Raw genomic sequence first — 24,338 nt, 5'->3', positions numbered from 1 at the left:
TAGTGTTAGAGTAGGGGACGCCGAAGGTCACATCTCGACTTATAGAGTATTCCATGTTCATGCCGATCCAACTTCAGGAGTTATTATTGATATGGACAACTTTATGTCCAGGTATTCTATGATCACCATGAAGCATACATACTTCAATGTCAACCGGCATCACGTAGGAAACGTCTGTTTACGATTTTGTTTACTGTCCTGATCAGGGTAAATCTGACTGACTTTGAGCCATTTACATCACTCTTCTATCATCACTCTCAAATTTCTGCCCACACTCAAGTCTGTTCCTTAGTCTATCACTTAATCAATTCTTCAAGGTTACCACACTCTAGTAGAGCGCGACTCTGAGTCGAATCGGAATGCACCGGAGTGTGCATACCTGCGTGTATAAGATGTCTCATGATCCCAGTCTTTTCAGTCTTTCTTTCTTTCTTTCTTTCTCGTCCCTCGTCCTGAACATTCAAACCACAGTCACTCGCTTAGACCTACAACCATGTCGTCAAGATCCCTTCTTTCCATCCTTTTGGCGGTCTGGCAAACTGTTGCAACTCCTCACGGTGGATACAGTGTTGAGCGAACCCTCGCCGAACGACTATCTTGTCCGAAATGCAATGGCATTACTTACGCTACCAATAACGGCGATCTCTTTGAGATTGTTTGCAAAAACTTTGCAAATGCGAACCAGGGTGAAAACACTATCCATTCTGTGACATTGGCCGGAGAACCTGCAGACAACTTCGAAGATTGCATCGATCGTTGCAGCAAGTCCGAAACGTGCATCGAGGCGCTCTATACTCCCTTTGGCGACCAGCCTGAAGGCGGTGAGTGCTCGCTTTTCGATACCGAGGAGTTCCAAGAGGATTTTGAGTGGCTCGCCAGACGAGTTAGGCGTGCGTCAGGTACTGGTACGTATCTCTTGAATGGCATTCATTCGAAAGTGTTTCGATTTTGACACTAGCTACAGCTTCATCTTCGACGGGTGCTCCCACTGGTACATCGGCTTCTTCTGGTGCAACGACCTCAGCTGGTACCACTGGTGCTTCCAGTTCCTCTGACGCAACAACGTCAGCCAGTACCACCTCATCCGACTCACCTCTCCCACCAGTTCTCTCGAGCTTGTTGTCGGAGATCGACTCCGTGTTGCCGACCAACCTACCGACAGATCTGCCGCCCGTCTTATCAAGCTTGCTATCAGATATCAACCAACTTCCCTCGGAGATTCCTGGTGATGTCTCGAGCTTGTTGTCGGTTATCGAAACCCAGATCCCAACTGCACTGCCGACGAACCTTCCACCAATTATCTCAAGCTTGCTGTCCGACATCGAGGGTGACGCCACCAGTATCGTAGGCGATGTGACCAGCATTCTGGGCGATGTCACCAGTGTCCTGAATGATCTTCCAGGCGTCCCAACCGTGCCGGCAATCATCTCGAGTCTGCTGTCGGACATTGTCACCGACCTCCCAACCCAGCAAATCCCCAGCGTGGTCAGCGTCATTGAGTCTGTTCTCGATCCCGTCGTCACTCCAATCACTTCTATTATCAACGACATTCCGGTCGTAATCACCCCTGTGCCTATCGTCAGCTCTATCGTCAACGATGTTCCTATTGCCGTGTCACGGTGCAATGTCGTGCTCGGCCAGACGGTATGTGTCCCCGTAGTCGTGGCCGCGGCTACGCCTGCTGTGATTGGGTAGTGAAGTGGCACTAGTGAAGGACTTGATGCGAAAAAGTAGGAATGAAGGGTGGGGTGTGCTTTGACATTGAAGACTACCATAATTTGTAATTTAATTCTTACCCATAGATAGAATAGAAGGCTGTTCCCGAGATCCATATCTCCATTGCTCACTCAGACTATTCATTATGACCTTACTATCGCTTCTTCCGAAAGGGACACACAGCAGCTTTCACACCCCCGTCCACAAGCGCAGCTGATGGCGCTCCAAGATTAGGTCCGCAGCCTAGGTAACATGCATGCACATCAGCAAGGATTCAAATAGCACACACGAGGTAACCGATGCGAAATCAGAAAACATCAACACAGACCTTCTCCGCAATCGCGTACACGGTAGCACTTGTATGCGTCCCCGGAATCAGCGGCATCACACTCGCATCCACCACACTGAGCCGATCAACGCCATACACCCGCAACTGCGGATCTACAACTCCGCCCAGCTGACGCGTCATCATCGCACACGTACAGCACGGATGCGAATAGCTCGGCGTCACAACCGCTCGCAACGCCGTGCGCAGCTGCTCGTCCGAGACGAACCCTGCGCCGGGGCTGAGTTCAGCGGCGCCGAGCTCCTGCATCGCGGGGCTGGCGAGTAATCTGCGGTTCGTGCGTAGCGCGGCGATGAGGGTGGTGAGGTCTGTGGGGTCGGCGAAGGTGTTGAAGTCGAAGGATGGGGGGACAGTGATGTCGGTGGATGTGGTTACTACGGAGCCGCGGGAGAGGGGCTTGAGGAGGGTGATGGGCATGACGGCGCTGGAGGAGAAGCCGGTTTCTTGGACTGGGGTGCTGCGTGATGCGTACTGGGCGAGGAGAAGGGTGTGTTGGCGGGCGTAGCCGGTGAGGATGGAGGGGTGAGTATTTGGGTATAAGGATTCGAGAGTGTGGGTGTCTGCGTCTGTGGTGGTGGTGAGGGAGGTTATAGAAGAATTAGAGGATACGAGGGCGGGGAAAGAGAGGAAGGCAACTGTGTTACCGCCTTGAGCGACGGTTGTGTATGCGCCTGTTCGGGAGGTGTAGTATTGGACGAGTTGCTCAGCGGCGTATGTTGTGTTCGAGTCTAGTGTGTCTGCTGTTGGGAGCAGCGGGGTGGAGACTGATGTGAGTGTTAGCGGTGACCTCTGGAGAGGGACGATGGGTGGAATGGGCAGGGCTTGCAGTTCATGATGTGGTATATCGTTGGATGGTCCTGGAAGTTACTCCCGACTCCGGGCAGCTCGACTTGTGTGTCGATCCCGAGATCATCGAGGACGTCCGGGGGTCCAATGCCGGAGAGGTGGAGGATCTGAGGCGAGTGTACGCCTGCGGCGAGAATGACTTCTTTGGTAGCGATGATATTGAACGTGCCAGCGTTTGTGAGGTTCCTCACTTCCACACCAGATGCGTTGCCGTCTTCGATCAGTATCTTTTGAACCGCGCTTTGCGTGACGATGTGGAAGTTGGGCCTCGAGCTCGGTATGCCATCGTAATGGGCAGCACGGGCATATGAGCGTGTCTCAGTGTCAGGATCGAGACTGCTGGGTGCCCAGAACACCCCTGTTTTGTTTCCGGCAGCTGGGTCATTCGGCGTATCAATTCCTAAGCTATGCCAGCCGCGAAAAAAGTTCTCTGTGAGCTTAGGTTAGACCTTTGTGAGCATGCAGAGACAGAGTGACTGGAGTCGACATACTGACTGCTTCGTATTGGAAGACTGGATAGCTTGATTTCACCGGGCCTGCCGACCCGTGGACTGAGCTGTCCCACAGGATGTCCCATTCTTCAGCAAACTCGTCTGTGCTGGGAGTGAAGTTTTCGCTCTGTTCGACTCAGAAGCACATCGTACATGAGATGACCTCACTAACCTTTCGAAAGTACGATAGCAAACTGTCCCAGCCCCAGTCAGGGTTACCCAGTGCTTCCCATGCATCATAGTCCTCCCTCGAGCCTCTATCAAAGAACATACCATTGACGACAGTGCCACCGCCTACCACTCCAGCAGCATTGACTTGAAAGGTTCGGTTGTTGAGGCCTCTTTGCGCAGTACTGGTGATATCAAAAAAGTACGGAGACGACGTCAGGTTGAGAAGGCCGGGAACAAGGACTGAGGGCTCCTGCTGATCAAATTGACCGTATTCGATGACCAACACAGAAGCTATGCGCGACGATACTGGTTAGGTTTGTATTGATCAAGCAGTAGTTTCCGCCTACCATTAGATCCACCAGATAATCGATCAGCGACCGTCAGACCACTCGTGCCGCCGCCAATGACTATGAAGTCGTACACTGAGGAGAGTTGAGAGGCGTTCTCAAGATGTTCTGGGTGTCTCAACGAGGGATGTGCCTGGACGGCCAGAGCGTAAAGCGTGATACAAACGAAGCAGAGCATCGTGTTCGACAATATTTGTCTGGCAGGGAAATGTTAACCATGAGAGATGTCTATCAGGAGAGCTATCGAAGTCGCTTGGCCTCCCCGCACAGCACAGGGGTGCACGCATTGCTCTCGGGGTAATGCAGCTTCGGGAGTCAGACAAGGTATCTCAAAGATCTCGGTATTCCGGCAGGAAGAGCAGCTAGACGAGATTGTGGCAGCACGATGATTCTAGAGGCTCTTAACAACTATTGCAGCTCACTCTCAACTTGGCTCATTACACTCATTATCGATGGTAGCTGCTGTTCAGAACTTCATGGCGAATTCAGCGTGTGCGACACGCCTCAAATGCACACTATGACATTCGAAGGGCCTTGAGTGCACTTCTCGTATCCATTGTCAACATACACGTCGTCTGATAATGTGGCAGCGGGCATTCAACATGAGGGTAATAGAGCCAGGCCCGAGATGGTGAAGATGTAGGATGATGATGGAAGCCAGAGTGGACTCTTGGCTGAGAGCGTACGACATGCTGTCAAATGACCTGATGGTCATTGTAAACTGTTTGTTCCTTGGCTGCGGACGTGTTCAATGTAGAGATATCGAGTGCTATGGGATATGTGGTGGTGAAGGGTGAATGGTGGAGAGCGGATAGTCGGGCTGTCGGATTGTGGCGTTTGTGGCTGAGCCGTGGCGCTCTCTTCGCACAGCCTCGTTTACCCCACCTGCCAGAACAGACACCTTACGTAATGCTCCTCGCGCCTGCCCGCTTAAGGGACTGACTGGTACCAAACAAGACTAGTGCGGGGTAATCGCCAGCCCTAGCTGGAGCTTGCCATGCCACTTTCTCAGTTTACACGCAAGGGTACATGTTGCAGCCTGAGGAATGTGGCATGCGTCAGCCGCAAACGATTGAAACCATCCATCTGGGTAATTAACCTGAATCAATCATAAGTTACGCCGCCGCCAACACTTTACACCTTTCAGCTTCATAATTCCTCCAACAACCAACCGAATTCTTCTTTCTCTTTTCTACCTGCCTGTCCTCCACTTGCCTACACTCCTCCGCAACCCGAAGAACCCAAAACATCTACGACGAACATGGGAGTGAGTAGTGCTACCTCCCGACGTCTCCTTCCGCTGTCTACGTCATTCGGTTACTGACTTGTACCTAACAACAGCTGGCTTCCAAACTCGCTGCCTCTGGAGCACCACCAGCCGGTTATCCTCCAGCCGGTCCTCCTGGTGGAGGTTATGTGAGTCCCACTTCTTATAAAGGCCGTTTGCTGAGCGTGTCGGCTGACAAGCTTTTTCATTCTAGCCCGGACAGCCGCAACAGCAATATCAAGCCTATCCTGGCGCCCAGGGCCAACCTCCTCAGCAACACGTAAGTTGATTCACTTCATTCTTGCCACCTTCACTGCCTCTCGACTTCCACTTGGCTCTTTGGAACACTCATCGTTACCGGTGCGGCCTACCATTTCTGCACAACAACAGGCTGGAGCAACCGCGCGCGAGACTATTCCCTGTCAGGTACTTCGATTGCGCCACCTATTGCCGCCGCCTGGTCATCATCTTCATCAGAAGTTTGCGCCCGCCGTATCTTTGGCTCTTACACCTCACCACTTCCTACCTATCTGTCCTCGCTACAACCAATACTTCCCTCGAGCTATCCAATAGCTTCAAAATGCACAAAAAGTTCCAGCAATATCAGGCATATTCGGGCGGCACTCCCCTGCCAGGTCCACCTTCATCACTTCAACCTGGAGGCCAGCAGCAACCACAACCATACCCATCCTATGTCGCGCCCTCACCACAACCCCCGCACGCACAGCAGAATCAGTACAACCGCCCTCCGCCACCTCCTCCCAGCGCTCCTCCACCCAACAACTATGGTATGGGCCAACCCCCGCCGTATGGTCAGCAAGCTTCATACACTCAACAATCGCAATACGGACAAGCGCCAGCCCAGGCCAACTACTATGCATCAATACCACAGCAGAACCAGAACTACGGTCCCTATGGTCCTCCGCAGCAAACATACGTTCGTGCCCAACCCGCGGAGCCATGTTATCATTGTTTGAATATCTCATATCGCGGGGCTAACCTTTACGTCTTTTAGGGCCAATATCCACCTCAGCAGCAACAGTATGGCAGCGCGCCTCCAACCCAGGGACAAATTGCGGCATACGAGCAGCTTCTACAGCAGTGTATCCAAGAGAATGGACTTCAGTCTTTCTATCCCCCCAACTCGCCTGTGATCAAGCAGGTTGCCGCCCGAGCCGGGCCTCAAGTCGATCAGCTCTGTTCCAGATGGCGCTTGCCCCGAGAGATTGGAAACGACATTGTAAAGCTCGCTCTGTTCGACATCGTTTTATACATTGGTTAGTCAGCGAATCTTTCTGGCGACCCATATACTGACTTATACACCGCCAGATGACAGTGGATCCATGTCTTTCGAAGAAAGAGGCCCAGATGGAGAAGGGGAGCGCATCAAGGACCTTCGTCTTATTCTTCAGAGAGTGGCATATGCCGCAACGCTATTTGATGAAGATGGTCTGAGCATGCGCTTCATGAATCAAAGGTGCGCTTCGGACCCACCAGGCGAAGGAACCACCTCTGGCGTGCTTCCATCAAATTTAGTCGATCATATCAAGACAGATCATCAGGTCGAGCAGCTCCTGTCTCAGAAGAGTTTCTCTGGTCTCACACCCATGGGTCGCGAACTGAAGGCAAAGGTGATTGACGGTATCATTGCACGAGGCGGAAGAAAGCCATTTTTGGTTATCACTATCACTGATGGCCAACCTGCTGGGGAGCCTACCAACGAGGTCTTCAAAACTATCAAAGAAGCCGCGAAGAGATTCCCGAAAGGCACTGTCAATTTTGCTTTCGCCCAGGTCGGAAACGATCAGAAGGCACGTGAATTCTTGTCTAAGCTCGATAACGACCCAGAAGTAGGGAACCTTGTCGATTGCACTTCCAGTAAGTCCCAGACCTCTATATACGGCGGAACTCTAGAGTTGACCCGTTTACAGACTACGAAAACGAGTCACAGGAAATGTCTAATTTGTCACCTCCCATTGAACTTACCCCTGAGATGTGGGTAAGTCAAAACCACCAATCTCCCACCAATTCTGTGTGCTAACGCAACTCAGCTAATGAAGCTTCTTCTTGGAGCCATTGATCATTCGTACGATCGCAAGGACGAGCGCGCACGATCGGGACCTCCTACACAAGGCTATGGCCAGCAGCAAGGTTACGGTGCACCGCCGCCCGGACAATATGGAGCACCTCCCCCAGGTTATCCTCCTCAGCAGCAGCAGTATGGGGCTCCTCCGCCTGGCCAGTACCCTCCGCAAGGCTACCCACCACAGGGTTATCCGCCACAGCAGCAGGGCTACGGACAACAACGCCCGCCTCAGGGCTATCCAGGTCAGCAGGGACCGCCAGGCTATCCAGGTCAGCAGGGACAGTCAGGCTATCCGGGACAGCAGAGCTACCAGGGCCGTTGAAGGGGATAGACTAGGGTCGAGCGTGGTGGTGGTGGCATTTTAGTATTCCAAGAACTGAGCCTATGAAATGGAATAAATTCACAGACTCCTTCTTTTACCTTCCAGGTCTTAATTTCAAAATATGCTTTACCAGCAGCTCTGATAATCAGACAGTATAGTTTTGGTGCATCTCAGAGCAATGATGTAGTCTTCCACATGCAGATCCCGGCATCACCTATACAGTAATTGTGCCAATTCATCGATATTTTCCCAGAAGATCTAATGGCTTACCATGACCCCTGTCAGAGTAGTATAAACTCTTCCCATACCATACAGACTATAAAAACATTCTTCTCACACAACTTGTTCCTCCCACAGTCGAATACGTATGGAGCAGGAGTAGATCAGAGACTGGTGACACTATACATAACAAGTAAGAAGTACACGTCTTAGAACGTTATATAGTACGGGCGAGTAGTAGTAGGGTCGTAGTAGATAGACGCTAGAATGAGCCGGGAGGGGTTTGTGTATAACTCTTCATAGATATATATAGAGTGAGAGGGGGGGCGGGGGAGGGGGGTAAAAGAGGAGGGCAAATGAATGCATATGATATGATATAATATAATATGATACGGAGATAGATACTAGACCCTTCAATAACTTCATTAACTAACACTAATACTCGGTCAGAATCTATCTAAGCAGCTATAGTCTAACGTCGAATCAGGGCCTTTTTTTGTGACTCTTTTTAAGGTTCTAGAGCCATGAAGTGTTTTGCTTGTCTATTAATTAGGTCTATAGATTTTCTAGACAATTGAACCTTAATCATAGTAGATATGATATTATTCTAGTCAACTTTAGGATTTTCACAGTATGTAGTGGTTCTATTTTGAGAGCTTTTTCGCTATTAGAAGCTAGGAACACCGCTATTATTAAGGTATGTATCATGTAGTAGTTCGATGATATGGAAGAGAGAATGAGTATATAACGTCTTAGAGGGGTATATATAAACTAGGTCCTTCTTGATGACTGGGTTCCGTTTGCGCTAAACATCTTCAGCATGTATAGCCTGGGGGCAGGGGATCAATGACACAAGGTTTCCCATACTACTGTAGCTCTATGATCGACTTTAGATATATGCAAATGTACAAGTATATCACTGCTGTGGAGACTGGTATTGCGTATTGGGTGCATACTGTTGTTGTTGTTGAGGCGGCGGAGACTGCGAGTTTGGCGGATAGTAGCCTTGTCCTGGCGGCGGAGTCTGCTGCTGCTGCGGTGGTGCATATTGCTGTGCATATTGTTGAGGCGGCAGTCCAGCGCCTGCAGTTTCAGGCTTGTATTCTGCGTCTGCATTCGGGCCGACACCGCCCTTGCCTAGATTGATCATCGGATTGTAGGCTGCGGAATCACTGCCGAGCGCGGACGAGGTGCCGAGCATAAGGAGGAAGAAGTAGGTGAGGGCGGTGAAGAGGAGGGAGAAGAAGAGCTGGGCAATGGCTTTGCCCTCGGTGAGGTCGTCGCTAGCGTCTTCGAGGTAGTAGGTTGGAAAGATGATGCATGGGATTAGTGCGGCGACGATCATGGATACGACGAAGCCTGGGGTCCAGATGAAGAGTTTCTGCGAGGAGAGGGCACCACGGTCAGTATTAAGCTTGTCTTCATGAGGGATTGTACGAGGTAGACTTACCCCTAGAGGCATACTGTTCTTCTTTATACCCATGAGTGCGAGAAAGAGTAGACCGCTCACGCTGATGGCTGTAAAGAACCAGATAAACGAAATCGCTGTGGCTAGTTTGGTGTTGGAGATGGACAAGCTGAGATCGTCGTAGTCGAAGAAATCGGTCGTGGCCAAATGCGTCGCAATCCCCAAATTGACAATCGTCAGGAGGACGAGCAGACCGAAGATGGCAAAGTAGCCGAATTTGATAAACTTGGCGAAGTCGCCGCCGCTGTGTATCCAGAATGCTTGTACGGTCGGTATCACGATGGTCCAGACCAGGAGAAGAAATCCGATATTGAGGAACCATGTCGCCGCAACGGTATCGCCTGGATTGTCCAGACTGCCGCACAGCGCAGCTGCTGTGAGTGCCCAGTTCAGCAAATAGCCACTGGAGATCTGTCAGCACAACGGACTGGATAAAGGAGATATCTTTGGGACTCAAGCTCGTACAATGCCGTGAACAGGAGAGAGAGTAGGAAGTTGTGCCATTGGATAGGGCTCTTAGCCCTCGCCTCAGTGCTCATCCGTCTCTTCTTCCACCATGAGAAGGCGCCGATCGCCAGGAGGATGACCATGAATATCACGTTGAGCGCAATGACAGCACTGTTGTAGGCACCGCTGATGTCGCAATTGCTGCTACTGCTACCACCATCATCATCACTACCACCACCGCGCCCTCCACGTCCACTACCACCTCGGCCACGCGCCATAATATAAGCCTTTAGGGAAATTAGGTAAGAAAACCAGTGATTGATATTCGGACGTGTTGAGGAAATCTTGGACAGCGTTCAAGAGACGACGAGGCAAAGAGACGCTGAGAAACCACAAACCGGGGAACGTATGTCCTTTACATACACACACGGGCGCATTGTTCTTATTATAATTACACCTTTCAGCTCGTGTCCCTTTTCTCTGCCTCATCTGACCTATTCCATAGACCCAGCTTTTCTGCATGGCTTTGGGACAAGCTTTTCGTTGGTCCTTAATACGGCCGTGGGTAGCAAAAGCACCGGAATACGAGGAGGCGCTCGCTAAACACCTCCCTGCGCACCAATTACAGGAAGCAGTGGCGTTGATATTCCAGCTCCGTCGCTGTACACAGCCTTGTTTGTACGAGCGAGGACAGATCATGGCCATAGCTTCATGCATGCAATACGGTTGGAGGCATGTCACGATCGTGTTGCGGTGTTGGACCTAGGTCGGACAGACTCTTTTCCGAACACCTCCGCTGCAACTATCCTGGAGCTATGAAGTTTTGCGCCGTATTGTTGTCATGAAAGCGGTATCGAGGAAATTGGAGTGCAATCGCGTCGGGTTCAGTCATGTTGTACAATAAATCACAGATCACAGACAAGAGACAGGGGCAGGCCGCCAAAAATGGGAATTATTGCTGCCTCAGGGTTAGATATTTTAGTCTAGCCAAATGAGGAAAGGCACATATAGGCGCTCTGACCTTTGCAGAAAGATTGTATTCGTTATTTCCGGCTCCATTCATTGATAGTTCATTCAGATCTAATCTATATGTCTAGAAGATGTCCAATCATCCCGATCATGCAGTGTTTCCGTTGAACGAAATCAAGTTCGGGCTGCCCTTCAGTGTCTCCTTATTTGTGACACCACCTGAGGTACCTAGGCTGACAATCCGCTCAGTCACTGCCTTCGGCGTTGTCAGTCCTTCATGAGCCATCAGGTACAGAGCAAGCCCAACAACGTGTGGGCAAGCCATTGAGGTTCCGCTGATGGTTCTAGTCGCGTTGTTGGAGCCGATCCACGCGGACGTGACGTCTACACCAGGCGCCATGACATCGACGAGCGGGCCTATTGCAATTTGTCAGTTCCTTCTTTCGATTGGACATGGGATGCAGAAAGTCGCATACCATAGTTGGTGAATTCCGCAGTAGCCCAGGTAGTGTCGACGGCGCCGACAGTAATGGCAGATGGGGCATTCGCAGGCGAGAAGTCCTCTACGGGCTGAGGAAGGCCAGTTTCGGGATCACCGTTTCCGGCTGCGACGACTGAGAGAACGCCTTGGTCAGTTGCAGCTTGGATGGCCTTCTTCCATGCCTCAGAAGACTCTCCACCTGCATCTCATGTTAGTCTACGCTCGACTGTGGACTACGCGGAGCATACCTAGGGACATGTTGATCACAGAGACTGCTGTCCTGTTTTTGCTGACAATGTCGTTAACAGCCCACTCGAAGCCGGACAGCACGGTCGTTGTGTTTCCTTCCGCGCCTTGGAAGATTTTGACGCTGATGATATTGGTCTGTCTTCTAGTCAGCTCAGGTCACAAGGAGTATTTGTGGGGAAAATAGAGCTCACCTTCTTTGAGACGCCATAAGTCTTGCCACCGATAGTCCCAGAAACTATCAAAAAAGTCAGTACCATCACGGAACAGCTCCAAGTCGACCATACCATGCGTTCCATGTCCGAGTGTGTCAGTTTCCTCTCCCGGGAAAGCAGTGAATCCAAATGTCGCCCTCCCCTCGAACTCTTCGTGTGAGAGCACCACTCCGGTATCAACCACGTACGCGTACGTACCGGCTCCTGCAGATGTGTCGTAGGCATACTCAGTCGTACCGTTCTTGCGATGCGAGATCGTTCCCAGGCCCCATGTCGCGCCAGACTGCGTCGTCAACTCTCGCTTGGCCTTGGGAGCGTTGCCCTCGTAGAGGTGCATGATCGAATCCTTCTCGATGGCCGCGACCTTTCAAGCTGATTAGCTCTTTGAGTACCAAATAACATACAAGTCATAATGTCTCACATCGGGGTTTTTCCGGATCTCCGCAAGTGTTGCATCGTCAAACTCGCCTGCATACGCCTGGAACGAGTTGATACTGTACCGATTCTCAATGCCGGTAGTCTGACGGGCATTCAGGCTGCGTCGCTCTATGCCGTCGACCCAAGACAGATGCGTCTCTAGATCGACGTTGGCGTTTGGTTTCAGAGTCACGATATATTTGGTGGGTGAAGCGTCGCGCCTAGCAGAACTGACAACAGGGGCTGCGATAGCTGGGAGAACGGCGCCCAGGAGAACGAGTAGACGTGCAAGGTTAGGCATCGTGGCGCAATGATGTCAAGATGGAGGTGGATGTAGAGAGAGGACAAGAAGTTGTGCTGTAAGGATGCTCGATGAAGTCGTTGTGTTACCATCTTTATATGTCTGCGGCATGATGACGACCAGGTTCGCGGATATCCACCCACGATAAGCGTAACAAGTATATACCCATCCATCATTGGCTGTCAGTCGAAGACGTCTACAAGATCTACAATGTTGTGATTATGAAGGAAGTGCGCGAGAGCCATAGGAGGCAGGTACGTACCCCTTGGCCGCGTGGGACATTTAAGATTCTGTATGCGTTATTGCTTGGTGTTGACCTATTATCTAGAGGCACCTGACTCCGGCAACATGCAAGATCCCGGTCTGGCATCGGACTTCCAAGGCGCGCTACCGGAGTACTGATCTCCTGCCTCTTTCGGAAACCGCTCGGACGGTATAATTACTGGATCTAAGCGCCCTTACCCCCTAAGGAAGCACCAAAAGTATGAGACGTCTATACAATACAGCCTTACGTTATCAGCTCAACATAGTACCATAGCGCTCTGCAAGATCATCTCCTAAGCTGAATGTACCTAATCTATCTAATCTATACTCGATCCTTCGATGCACGAAACTGACCGTACCTAAAGCACTAAGCAGCACGTCAAACCAAAAAGATAGTTAACTAGACCCAAGCAGGTTTAGCTCTCCACTTTGAGCGATGTCTCTTGGCAAATCACGATAGCGCGATCGCGAAAAACTATACTCGTACAGCTGCCTCTTTGATCAAGTTCTCCGTAATTGATCCGTTGTAGGAGTGTATCAGATTGTTTATACAAATCCTAGAGTATGCTTAGAACTGCCGAGTCTTTAACCCGGTTAGAGTTGAATTTCCTATCGATGCTCTGAAGCTGTGTTGTAGTCATTTCCAGATATTCTGCTTGAGCCGTTCATAACTACCGAAGTGAGTGTCAATCCTCATGTAGAAGGTATCTTCGTGAGTTGCGATCCTCCTGTAGAAGGTCTTTGGACGTCGACTAAGATCATCGGCCGTCTTTAGGATAGTTCCAGTATTCCAGCCTCATCTAGTGCTAAGTATTTGTTATTCCTATCATGGCATACCCTTCCGACACACACTAAGACCTCATGTATCTTTCGGTAGTGCACGTCTTTTGGTTGGTAACGACAATTTACCATTGTAGTCATTACAAGGCTTCCGTCTCAGTCTGATTGATTTCTGACGTAAACCATGCACACTTGAACTACTAGGGCAATGATGAACGTCCCTAGTACTCCTCTATTCATAGATATTCAGAAGTTCAGAAAAGACAAGTAGATGTCATCGTATCCGCTATATAGTCCACGAGGACCGACAGACTTGGATGATAGTAGAAGATAAGAGATGGAGTCTTATCGGGTTCTACTTGACGTAGGTAGTCCCTTTCGATGGACCGGACGCATGTATTCAATTACTAGGACAAGGTATCCTACCTACATGCATGCTTATGGGTATAACTTTTCGCTGTATGCTGGTATCTTCGCATAAACACACAACCCAATATCTTCATTTTCCACAACACAAGAATCCTCATCTTTCCTTCTCCTTCATTTCATCTTCAGCTATCTTCAGCAGGGTGCCGTGTTCCTTCGATGCCCAACCAAAATACTCCTGCCATGCCCTGGAGTTCGGGTTTTCGGATCCAAGGTCAGCAGCAAAAGTCTTGTTGAGCTGAACCGAGACTTTGAGGACACCTTTAGACGACTCTTGCATCTTCTCGAGCTCCTGTTTCACTGCATTATCTTTAGGCTTAACAGACAACACAGCGCGAAACTTCTCCGAGATTGGTTGTAGGCGGGAAGAGGTCTCGTCTGGCGTGACGACCATCAGTTTTGTCACCATCAAATTGCAAAGTATTCGTATGTCGTGTTCATCACCGATGCCGGCAATGACACGGTCGAAGAATTCAGACACGTTCAAGCGATTGAACGCAGATTCAAGCAAGGCGTACAGCGTTTCGTATGCGCTCTGTGAATCACATTAGTGGAAAACGGGAGAGGAATAGAACAGGTGATGCTAGCCTTGCGGATCTCGAGACCGTCATCCACTTTGTGTGTGAACGGACCCATTTTCACCTCGCGAATGAGCTCAGGCTTGATTATTGTCTCTCGCATTGCAAATGGAAGTAGCTCGTTCAAATGTGGCAGAATGAGTTCGGGCTTGTTATGCATGGCAGAGTTGAAAGTTGTAAGTCCCAAACGGCGATTTTCCAGATCACTCTCATTCAGCATCTTCGAAAGCATACCGATGACGATTGGCCTGAGGTATTGGTCATAGCTTTCATCTGTATCTGCCAGCGTGTAACGCAGGGCTGCCGTCACCATTCCGCGAACAATAACGTTTCTGTCGCTCAGCATATTCTACTCATGTCAGTACCAAGTCCGAAAACGCTGGAGTCGAAGCTACCTGAAGTTGTGGGAGGTATGTCTTGGGATCGATGATAGCTAGTCTGCCGATACACTCGGCACCAATAGCGCGATTGTCCTCGGCCTGTGAAGCTGCAACAAGATTCTGCCAGAGGGTTTGCGCGTATGGGAGGACCTCAGCCTCGGCTTCCTTGTGCTGCAGTATCTCCTTGATAGAATGCATGAGAAGGTATTGGGGGCTCGATTGCTGTCCCATAGCTGATAGAATCTTAGGCAAGAATACCTTGATATTGCTCGAGCCAGCTCGTCCCATTGCGATAGCCGCAGCTAAGGGTAGCTTATCAGAACGCGCTTGAAAACATTCAATGAATTGGCTTGGTGGTAGAGGCGAGTTTGTGCCCATTTGGAACCCGACTTCTCCGAGCACAGTTACGGCGAGGCATTGACGGCGATCTTCTGGAAATTTGAGCTCTTGGGGAAACTGCTCCAGCTTGACACCCAAGTCCACTTGACTACCATATACCAGCAATGTGCCAATAGATCTACCAGTAATGTCTGGCGCTCCGCTAACCCCTATGCTGAGGAACTTTTGCATCAAATCTTTGCCAGCGCCCTGTTCACCAATAGCACGGACGAGCGCAAGGTATGCTTCCAACGCTAATCCCGTCACCGTAAAAGTGGTAACATTGCACACTGCACTGTTAAAGTCAGGTGTGGCATATTTCTTACCATTGTCCTTGATGAATGTTGCCAGAATCACTAGGGCTGGACCAAGCATATGTAGGTCTTCGCCTGATAGGATCGGTAGCAGCATCTCGATTACTGCCTTAATTGTGGGAGCATCCAAAAGCTCTCGGCATGGGGATGATAAGGTCAAAGTCTTCAAAGCAGACAGGCTTGCCCCTCTGAGGGATCTGCTTGACTTGCGTAACTGCGCGCCTAGCTCTGTCGTCACCTCTCTGACCCAAGGCGAACTTAGATCATGAGTGCTTTGGGTATGGGCTGCGATCACGTCGACTGCCCTGACGGTTGCCAGCCGTGTGAGCTCGTTTTTGAGACGGACAAGGAGTGCGTCCAAGCCCTCTTGCCTCTTACTAGGAGAAAGAAGGTCAGGAGTACCCGAGGTTCTACCAATCAAGAGACCTAGCACATGAACAGCCTTTCGGCGAACCTCTGTGTCGACATCTTTCGAAGAGATTCGATGTGCTAGGAGATCATATAGTTGTTCCAAATAGACCCGATTTTGTTGCTCCTGAGAGGCTGCTCTGGGAGGGGTGAGCGCCTTAATCACCTGTTCGACACTAATGAGTGCTTCGACTGCGACTTTGCTGTATTTGTCCTGTGCGGCTACAATAAGTACTGGTACAACTTTGGCAAGGAAGGGCTGTAGGCCTTTGGACGAATGTAGATCTGCGATGGATCCCAGCAGTCGTAAAGATTCCATCCTCAGACTATTAGCTGTTACGGACGAAGAAAATCCAGACGTTGCGGTGGCATGAGTTCCAGATGTTCTGATCGCATCGATAATGGGTCCCATAATCTGGTCTAGGAAACCACTCAGACCTCCATGCTGTGTAAGAACGATGTCCCTCAGGAGAATGATCGATGCCTGCTTAGTAGGAACGGGACCAGTCTTCAGAAGCGGATCTAAGCCACGCACGATGTCTGGACTAATTGAGGCTAGGTTTGCCCGAGGCCCAGTCGGTGGCGAAGCTGGAGCGGGAGAGTCATAACCAGCAGACACTGATTTCAAGGTTTGAGAATCCACCATACTTGCATCGCTGCCACCTCTCCTTCGCTTACGGGTTGGTGGAGGACCCATAGCTGTATGAGCTCCATTTGCTTGCAGGTGATATGCAGATGCAGAGCCGTCGCCGGTATTACGGACTAACGTTGACAGACTGCTCAATACCTCAAGACGAACGCTCTCTTCCTTCTCTTTGAATCGGCCTATGAGTGAAGGAGCAACAGACTGATATAGAGTACCATCAGGTATCAGATCACCACTCCTGGTCGCTATAAGCGTATGAAGGGCTTTCGCAGCACATCTGCGCACTTTCCAACTGCTGTCATCTTCGTCATCTTGACCAGCATCTTCCTCAAAATCATCGTCTTCAAAATCGTCGTTCGGGTCCATCTCGTCTTCGTCATCATCATCGTCTTCATCGTCTCGAACATTAGGATCGTATTTGAGGAACCGAATCGCCGCAGAGACGACTTCGGGTGTGTACATGTACATGTCCTGAGAGCATGACGCAAGGAAGCCGTCTATAGCTGTCAGAGCAGCCTCGCGCACCTCATCTACCTCAGGATCGCGGGATTCATCCTCATCGGAACCCATATCCTCATCAAGATCTTCTTGGCTTAAAGCGCTGAGAACAAAAGGTGCTAACGTCTTGAGATATGGGCCGAACTTCTTTGGGATTGACCGTGACATGGATCCGAGGATTGTGATGTACAATCTCTTCTTTCCATGCGTGAGATGCGGATCTCCCAGATTTTCGATTAGCTGCGAAATGAACGAGCTTAACAGTAGATCGGAGAAGTGCGGCGCCAGGGCTGAAATTGCAACCACGCTCTTCTTCTTCAACACAGAATTCGCTTTCTCCGCTTGTAGTATATCGAAAGTTGTCTTTAGAAGGGCTTCTATTTCTCTTTCATGTAGCATGCTACCAAAACAACGTGCAACCTCAGTAAGGGCGTCTATGGCGTTGGTATCGGTGCCTGCGTCAACGTCGGCTTGTAACATGGACGGAGGTGATGTAGCTGGTGTCTTTTGAGAAGGCATGACATTGTGGCCGACAAGTCGAGGAATTAGAGCTTTACTGATGGCAGCGTATGCATCTTGAACCTGTTTCTTCCGTGGTACACCGGGCGAGGGCCGTGGAAAAGAGACAACAATCTCGCGTAGTGCCAGTGCTGGTATAGAGCTGTCCACAATGTTTCCTGTTTCGATCTGCGAGACTTTGTCTAGTAACGGACATAGTATAGATTCTGGACATTTGTTTACAAAAGGCCCTAAGCATTTTATAGCCATGTTCTGGACTTCGCCATTCGTATCGTTCAGGGTGTGGAGCAAGCCATCAACCGTCTTCGCACAGATACTATAGTCGGAGGAGAGAAAATTCGGGTGAGCGAGGTTGAACATCTGCAACAGGTCGTTCAAGGCCATATATCTTAGGTCGGAGTCTGCATCGTAAAGCTTTGGCAGGAGGTGGCCCACATTGCTTGCTTGAGGGTTCAGTGGAATGGCAGCGGACGCCATGTTTGAGTATGGAAAGAGATAATGGAATAGGCAGTTCGGAGATGATAGCAGTCTGAGGTTCAGAGAGAAAAGACGAGTGTTTGCCCTTCACGGATGTTAGTGTGGAAATACATTAGGTGCCAAACACGAAACACAATCCTGTGGTGGTCGTAGACGCGTTGCCTAAGAATGCGGCGGGGTACAGACAAAGTACGGAGAGTGGACCAGGCAGTGTAATGAGTTATTTGGTGCTACCAAGGCTACCACGCTGGAAGGGAGAACAAGGGGGGGACTAGAATAAGTGATATAGTATTATTATAGATCGTGCCAGGTTCTCCTGGTCCTCATGCAGCAGACAATTGGAAGCTGTGCAGAAGACACTTGGAATTTCCATTTGAAGCCTGAACTGCTTCCTGACATCAGAAGAAGCACGTGATTCTGCCCCAAAAGCTCATTGGAATTACCTACCTAGGTGTAGTTTAGATGTGGCGTATGTGGCGTGTGTGGCGCGTGCATCATCTCACCAACCGAGCTTTGCCTAGCAAGCTGCTAATTAGTGGGAGCTTCACCTTGTCCGACGTCCTCTACAGCATCCTCATTCACAGCCTTGCCATCGCATTGCTATCTTGCAAAGCTTTTCGGTAGCCCGTCAATTCGCCAATTGAATTTGCCAAAGCCCAATCATGCCTGTCCCTAGATCCATGGCCTTCCGATCGCCTCTGCGATCTGGTCTCGCCAGCACAACCAAGTCTTTTCGCTGCTCCTATTCGCAGTCATGGCAACGATTCGGTCAGCAGCAGTCACGACGAGGCTATGCTTCCACATCTGGCGGTCTCGGTAAATATCGTGGTGATATTCCCTGGTATGTTAAATCCCATCGGCCACAACATGCATCGCTCAATATAGCATCGGCGACCCTTTCAATCTTATTGTACCGCGCCAGTTTTGCGCGGTGTTTGATCTGTATAGGACGAATAAACTCACCATATACGTCACAGGGCTATCGGATCGATTGGTATAACTGTACCCGCTATATTTTGGATCCTTAGCCAAGAGGAAGACCACCACGCTGACCACGGCTCTCATGCCGATCACAATGACAAAGAGGATGAAGGGGAAGACGAATCAAGTGATGAGGAGTCCAAGGACGAGAATGATGGCGAGGAAAAGGAAGATGAAGAAAAACAAGATGGCGACGACAAGAAGCAAGATGGCGGGGATGATGAAGGTGACAACAAAGACGAGGACTCGAAGGGTGAATCAGACTCTGGTAGGCTCAAAGGCACCGAAAGGGGCGATACCAGTGCGAAACCTGTCAAGAAGCTTGATGCGAAGAACGATTCTGCAGAGTCCAAATCTATGTCGGGCAAACAGCAAGGTCTATCCAACACGGACACCAAGCACAGCACCGACCCAACGGAAGGTGGGAAATCAAGCACGAAGTCCGAAGGCTCCCCTGAGACTGCGAAAACACAAGGTACTGTTGATCCCGCAAGACCAGCAAGATAGAAAAGTCAGGTAAAAAGGGAACTCAGGGAACATACCTAAAGCTTGCTGACGGTCATATTACAGGTCCAGTCGACCCAGAGCGGGGGCAGGTCAGTAGCTTGTCTTCATGAGGCAGCACAAGCTAACTTCAAACAGGAATAAATCAACGTTAAATTCCCTTAGACAGTGTAGAATTTCCTGCGTCAATTACAATATGCAGCATCTGTAGGCATGTTCACAAATTACAACTGTATACTATGAAACCGAACGCATACCCCTGTGCGAGCCAATTCCATCGCAAGCGCTGCATTTCGTCGATGTACAGATTCATCGCATCACCTGTCTTTAGTCTCGAATGTGCACCTTGACTGTTTGAGGAACATCTAACATGCTCCAAGTGCTCCGTTGGCTTCATCACGAAGGTACGGGGCAACTTCGAATCACCGTTACACGCAAAGTTCATTTCGACTTTGCTCTGAGAAGTATCACTCGCGTACCTGACATGGAGACTATTGAAGTTAGGGGGACATTTTCCGCGCTGACATGCGGGACTTTCCGTCACAATACAAGGAATTCATTTCTGATATATTTATACATGGTGGTGGCGGGGTTGACTGCAGCGTCGTAGTTGCTTGTCCTTAGCGAATAGGCAGTTTCAGATTTTCAGCTGAGCATGATAGCCTTGCATTATTGCACACCATGGCCCTGTCAGACTAAGGCCACAGCTGCTACAGCCATTTGAAGGAGCTTCGTATCGACGTATGAGAAGGAGGTTACAGTCGTTCGTGATTGTGAACCTGACTTATCATTTTCCTGCAATACCCTGTAGGGTTGAGATATGCTTTCAAGCTGGATAACTTGCATCAAGCAAGAATCTCCGAAGGGAAATGCATCTTCTTACGAGGAACAACATGAATACGGGTGCTAATAGAAGTAGCAGGCCCGGTAGAAGAATACGAGCGCCAACATAAGCAGCAGGCTTAAAATATGCTTGCTGCAAGGTACCAGCGTATCCGTACAACAGCCATGTTGATGCCATGCGAATTTCCGTATGCCTTCTCATATCATTATACACTCGATGATATTCTGCTCAATATACATACAGGTAGGCCCATCGCCTCTTCGCCTTGCCGACATTTAATGGTGTAATCATATACTGCCATGATGCTATCTCGTTCGCTCATACTGAGTCTAGTGCTTTCCGTCTTGTCGCTCGTTACTGATCTCTCGGCGACCGAGCCAGTTCAACTTCAACCCATCACTGTTCATGATATTACGGGGCGACCACCTCTGCCTATCAATAGGAAGAGGAAGTATGATGGCGAGACTACGGATCTTGATCTACGCAATCAGGAGAACTTCTTCTGGGGCGCTAATGGCCAGTCGAATTGTGGATAGACATGATATATTCTGACCTTCTCCAGGTGCCCAGAGCTTTGTCTTCGCGAACCTAACGCTATACTTCCCAGAGGAATTCGAGTTTGTTTTATCGATGGAACGTTTTCGGAGTTTGCTCAAGTCGGTGGACTGCGACAAGAGCATGTCTCTTACATTCTACGATAATTCGACATTCGCCTACGCTACGAAAGCTTGGGAATGGGTTAATGACTTCAAAGAGCGTCAATTTGTGATCATTGCTGATGACAAAAGATGCGCGCCAGAAGAGCAGAGGCAACCTTGGGTGGTGTCCGAAGTCCATTTCGACTACAAGAACTTCAAGATTTTCATGACGGCGGAGCAAAGGGGCTGGGAGGAGATAGCCAGTACCTATTCTCTCAGTGTTGGACACAAACCCCTGGAAGATCATCGCCTTGACATCAGAGATGAACCAGACCTGGAGATTGGACTGAGGTCGGATTTTAGCCGTCAATTGTTCAGTACAACCATATCAGGAATAGATCTTGCAGTCGATTGTTCGAATTGTGGTACAACAGGAAGTCTAGATGTAGACTTCGATGTGGATGTTAGTTGGTTCAAACTTCAATCTGCATCGATGACTCTCCAGCCAAGGGACGTCGCAGCGTTCCTTGAACTCGGGCTCTCCGCGCAAGGGACCCTGGGCCAACCTTACAGCTGGCAGAAGAACCTAGTCTCCATTCCAATCCAAGGGTTCTCGATCGCAAAGATCTTGAAAGTTGGTGCCTTCTTAGACGTGGTTAGTTCATTCTTTCATTCTCTATTCGGAGTAAGAGGCCTAACATACATCCCAGGACGTCGGATTTGAGCTTGGGGAATGGACTGGCTCCGCACAGGCGTCACTCGGAGCACGCCTAGACCTTTCAAATGCTGCCGTCGTGAAAGTAGATCTCGTGAACTCAAACAAGAACCAGTTCTCCGGCTGGAACCCTGTTCTAAAACCGATCCCACTCACGACCGATGCAAAAGTTGAAGGGTCCAGCGAAGTTTATGCACAAGTCGGAGTCGAGCTCAGCGCATCAGCACTCGGTAAAGGCTTTGAGGTCTCCCTTGAAATGAAGATGCCCTACATCGAAGCCGATTTTGCCGCTATGATCTCCACCGCCGGTGTATGTGGAGGAGACCAAACGCTGGGCGTCGATGTAGACGCACAAGTTGGCGTAGATCTTTCGATACAGGCTGCAACATCAGGAAATGAAGCTGATCCGTTCTGGGAGCAAAGTCTCTTCCAGCAAAGTTGGCCTCTGCCCTCCAACTGTATCGCCTTTGGTCCCCACAATGCTGTGGAAGGCGGAGACGGAGGCGGAGGTGCGTCGCGACCGAAGAAGACGAAGACAAAATCAAAGGCGAAGACTCCCAGTCCAACCGCAAGACCAACGAGGCATCATACGACTACGTTGCCACCGAAAGTCTTGACGGTGCTTGAACCGAGTTCGCGACATCAGACTTCGAAGACATCGAGGCCTACCAAGACCATACCGGAAAGCTCTTCTCTATCTAGAAGCTCGAGTGGTCTGAGTCCTAGTCAGACGAGAGTATCGTCTGATAGGGATGTTATCACGAAATCAGATATGACTTTGATGTCAGACACTGCTTCAAATATAGAAGAGTCTCCGATCAGTCGTAGGCTTACCTCTTCGACCGACCCTCGAATAACTCCAAAGACAGACTCATCATTAGCTTCCTCGACAATAGAAACAGGGTCTAGATCTGTTACACTCCACGACACCTCGTCAATCATGTCGAGCTTTCCAATGAGCAGTGTTGGCTCTCAGAGCAACATCCCTCTTACATCTTCCTCGAGTGAACCCTCGATGACTATTCCAACGTCTGACAGGTCTTCGGAATTTCTCACAAGCATAATTACGCCATCTGCAAGTCTTCCGAGCAGAACATCGACGTTACAGACAGTTACGACTACCTCTTCACCAGATGCATGTCCTGTTACGGGATGTGCAACGTGTATCGAAGTGGATCCTATGGACGCCACTGGAGACTTGAGTTCCAACATACCTGAGAAACGAGAGCTGTACTGGAAGCGGGCTGGCGGTCGAGAATACGAGATAAAATGCTCTGCTGACGTTGCTGCTACTAGAACGATGACCTTGGACAAGTATTACGCGCCTTCGGTGATTCGTGCACAAGCCAATCCAAGCATTACTGAGTGGTTTTCTGCCAAAGCCACGGATGACTGCACCGATTATAAGGTCGCACATGCTATGGTGGCTCCTCCTAAGGACCCTGGAGCTGCCGAAATGTTCAACACGGAGCATATCTATGAGGGAAACTGGCTGAGAGAGTTTATCACCAGTCTCCAAGACGTAATGACATGTACAGACATACAGGACGTGTTCTTTGACGTTACGCCGACCGCACCGTTTCAATCTGCCAATTGGGCGCAGGCGTTGATGTCTAGTATTGGCACCGAGACGAATGCAGACTTCATGGTGATGCTAACGAACACACTTAATGGAGCAAAGGCCTTGGTAACGATCACCATATACTGATCTATCGGCAGTCACTAACTATGATCTGCAGGTATTCAACGACGACCTGTCTAAAGGCATCATTGCAGATAGGAAGTTGACAAGTAGAGACACAGTCAAATACCCACCTGAATGGAAGCTGGGCGCCATTGCCAACCTCGGTCGCGTCCAGGAGTACATGGCAGACGACTCGCAAAGGACCAAGATGAAAGCAACAGCCGATAGTATTGAAAAGACGTTGCGAGACATGGTCAGCAACTTACCACAGGCCAAACTCGAGCTTATGGGCAAATACAAAGACGCGGAGACTCTGGCCAAGGCGCATCGTACATGGCTTCAGAGACATATTCTGAAAGGTAACATCAAAGCCATCACAGGGATGATACATGCAGCGAAGTTGGTAGCCCCCAGCTTCTCATCGTCGGATCCTACGTCGACGTTTCTGCAAGAGATGGCAACGGCCGGCCTGCATATTCCCCCTGGTATGAATCCAGACGAGCTCTAGTCGACTCGGCCCGATAGATGAGAGAGATGGACAGAAAGGGCGGAAGCTGCAGAGATGGAGTGATATAAATGGACGGTGTGGTGGCGTAGGAAGAGGGTTCAGTATGTAGGATGCATTGTCTACGCAGGCTGTGTATGCAGCATGCCGTCTGTGTTGCAGGTGATGACGGCTCGAGACACCCATGGGAGTGGGTTTCAGGGTAAAAGGCTGTGTAAGTGGCCGAAGTGTATATATATGCAAGTGAGCGGTTGTTGGCCAGTTGACGAGAGTCTTAAGCGCCGTACCAGACTACCAGGGATGGTCGAGTATGTACTACTGTTGCTAGAAGCCACAATAGAGACACCCGCTCCACCAATCACAGCTCGGGCCTTTGTCTCGGCGTGGGATCGTTGCGCTATCACACTCAAATCACTGCGCAAGCTCTCCAGCGCCTCTCCACTT

At 50.0% G+C, this 24,338-nt stretch overlaps 8 protein-coding genes across 8 annotated transcripts; 4 read left to right on the top strand and 4 right to left on the bottom strand.

The window, feature by feature from the left end:
• The first annotated feature begins 347 nt into the window (after positions 1 to 347).
• Positions 348 to 1,171, top strand: EJ05DRAFT_16487 (uncharacterized protein). Its single transcript, XM_033739441.1, has one exon. It carries the CDS (start codon positions 494 to 496, stop codon positions 950 to 952), a length of 459 nt encoding a protein of 152 aa, XP_033605271.1. The 5' UTR covers positions 348 to 493; the 3' UTR covers positions 953 to 1,171.
• Positions 1,172 to 1,745: 574 nt separating this feature from the next.
• EJ05DRAFT_471778 (alcohol oxidase) lies at positions 1,746 to 4,414 on the bottom strand. The gene is made up of 6 exons (XM_033743035.1): positions 3,918 to 4,414; positions 3,572 to 3,861; positions 3,400 to 3,526; positions 2,889 to 3,338; positions 2,045 to 2,826; positions 1,746 to 1,959 (listed from the first exon to the last, which is right to left on the bottom strand). The coding sequence occupies exons 1-6, from the start codon at positions 4,093 to 4,095 to the stop codon at positions 1,906 to 1,908; spliced, it is 1,881 nt and encodes a 626-aa protein (XP_033605270.1). The 5' UTR covers positions 4,096 to 4,414; the 3' UTR covers positions 1,746 to 1,905.
• A 1,008-nt stretch (positions 4,415 to 5,422) lies between these two features.
• On the top strand, positions 5,423 to 8,046 carry EJ05DRAFT_471776 (uncharacterized protein). The gene is made up of 5 exons (XM_033743034.1): positions 5,423 to 6,121; positions 6,200 to 6,461; positions 6,514 to 7,062; positions 7,116 to 7,183; positions 7,236 to 8,046. The coding sequence occupies exons 1-5, from the start codon at positions 5,765 to 5,767 to the stop codon at positions 7,590 to 7,592; spliced, it is 1,593 nt and encodes a 530-aa protein (XP_033605269.1). The 5' UTR covers positions 5,423 to 5,764; the 3' UTR covers positions 7,593 to 8,046.
• A 400-nt stretch (positions 8,047 to 8,446) lies between these two features.
• EJ05DRAFT_506492 (uncharacterized protein) lies at positions 8,447 to 10,231 on the bottom strand. Its single transcript, XM_033747825.1, has 3 exons — positions 9,745 to 10,231; positions 9,262 to 9,682; positions 8,447 to 9,192 (listed from the first exon to the last, which is right to left on the bottom strand). Exons 1-3 carry the CDS (start codon positions 10,002 to 10,004, stop codon positions 8,728 to 8,730), a joined length of 1,146 nt encoding a protein of 381 aa, XP_033605268.1. The 5' UTR covers positions 10,005 to 10,231; the 3' UTR covers positions 8,447 to 8,727.
• Positions 10,232 to 10,749: 518 nt separating this feature from the next.
• On the bottom strand, positions 10,750 to 12,609 carry EJ05DRAFT_471774 (serine endopeptidase). Its single transcript, XM_033743033.1, has 6 exons — positions 12,059 to 12,609; positions 11,710 to 12,001; positions 11,617 to 11,660; positions 11,425 to 11,560; positions 11,172 to 11,375; positions 10,750 to 11,112 (listed from the first exon to the last, which is right to left on the bottom strand). The coding sequence occupies exons 1-6, from the start codon at positions 12,353 to 12,355 to the stop codon at positions 10,844 to 10,846; spliced, it is 1,242 nt and encodes a 413-aa protein (XP_033605267.1). The 5' UTR covers positions 12,356 to 12,609; the 3' UTR covers positions 10,750 to 10,843.
• Positions 12,610 to 13,447: 838 nt separating this feature from the next.
• EJ05DRAFT_471773 (cullin-associated NEDD8-dissociated protein-like protein) lies at positions 13,448 to 18,300 on the bottom strand. The gene is made up of 3 exons (XM_033743032.1): positions 14,799 to 18,300; positions 14,414 to 14,752; positions 13,448 to 14,360 (listed from the first exon to the last, which is right to left on the bottom strand). The coding sequence occupies exons 1-3, from the start codon at positions 18,021 to 18,023 to the stop codon at positions 13,923 to 13,925; spliced, it is 4,002 nt and encodes a 1,333-aa protein (XP_033605266.1). The 5' UTR covers positions 18,024 to 18,300; the 3' UTR covers positions 13,448 to 13,922.
• A 282-nt stretch (positions 18,301 to 18,582) lies between these two features.
• On the top strand, positions 18,583 to 19,757 carry EJ05DRAFT_471772 (uncharacterized protein). Its single transcript, XM_033743031.1, has 4 exons — positions 18,583 to 18,864; positions 19,001 to 19,520; positions 19,575 to 19,600; positions 19,647 to 19,757. The coding sequence occupies exons 1-2, from the start codon at positions 18,686 to 18,688 to the stop codon at positions 19,509 to 19,511; spliced, it is 690 nt and encodes a 229-aa protein (XP_033605265.1). The 5' UTR covers positions 18,583 to 18,685; the 3' UTR covers positions 19,512 to 19,520; positions 19,575 to 19,600; positions 19,647 to 19,757.
• A 385-nt stretch (positions 19,758 to 20,142) lies between these two features.
• Positions 20,143 to 24,286, top strand: EJ05DRAFT_506488 (uncharacterized protein). Its single transcript, XM_033747824.1, has 5 exons — positions 20,143 to 20,595; positions 20,686 to 20,868; positions 20,915 to 21,645; positions 21,701 to 23,392; positions 23,445 to 24,286. The coding sequence occupies exons 1-5, from the start codon at positions 20,478 to 20,480 to the stop codon at positions 23,895 to 23,897; spliced, it is 3,177 nt and encodes a 1,058-aa protein (XP_033605264.1). The 5' UTR covers positions 20,143 to 20,477; the 3' UTR covers positions 23,898 to 24,286.
• The last annotated feature ends 52 nt before the right edge of the window (positions 24,287 to 24,338 follow it).

This window comes from Pseudovirgaria hyperparasitica (assembly GCF_010093815.1).
Source record: "Pseudovirgaria hyperparasitica strain CBS 121739 unplaced genomic scaffold EJ05scaffold_1, whole genome shotgun sequence".
NCBI classification, from domain to species: domain Eukaryota; kingdom Fungi; phylum Ascomycota; class Dothideomycetes; order Acrospermales; family Acrospermaceae; genus Pseudovirgaria; species Pseudovirgaria hyperparasitica.
Note: the sequence above shows the minus strand (reverse complement) of the source record. Positions and strands in the feature narration are given on the sequence as shown.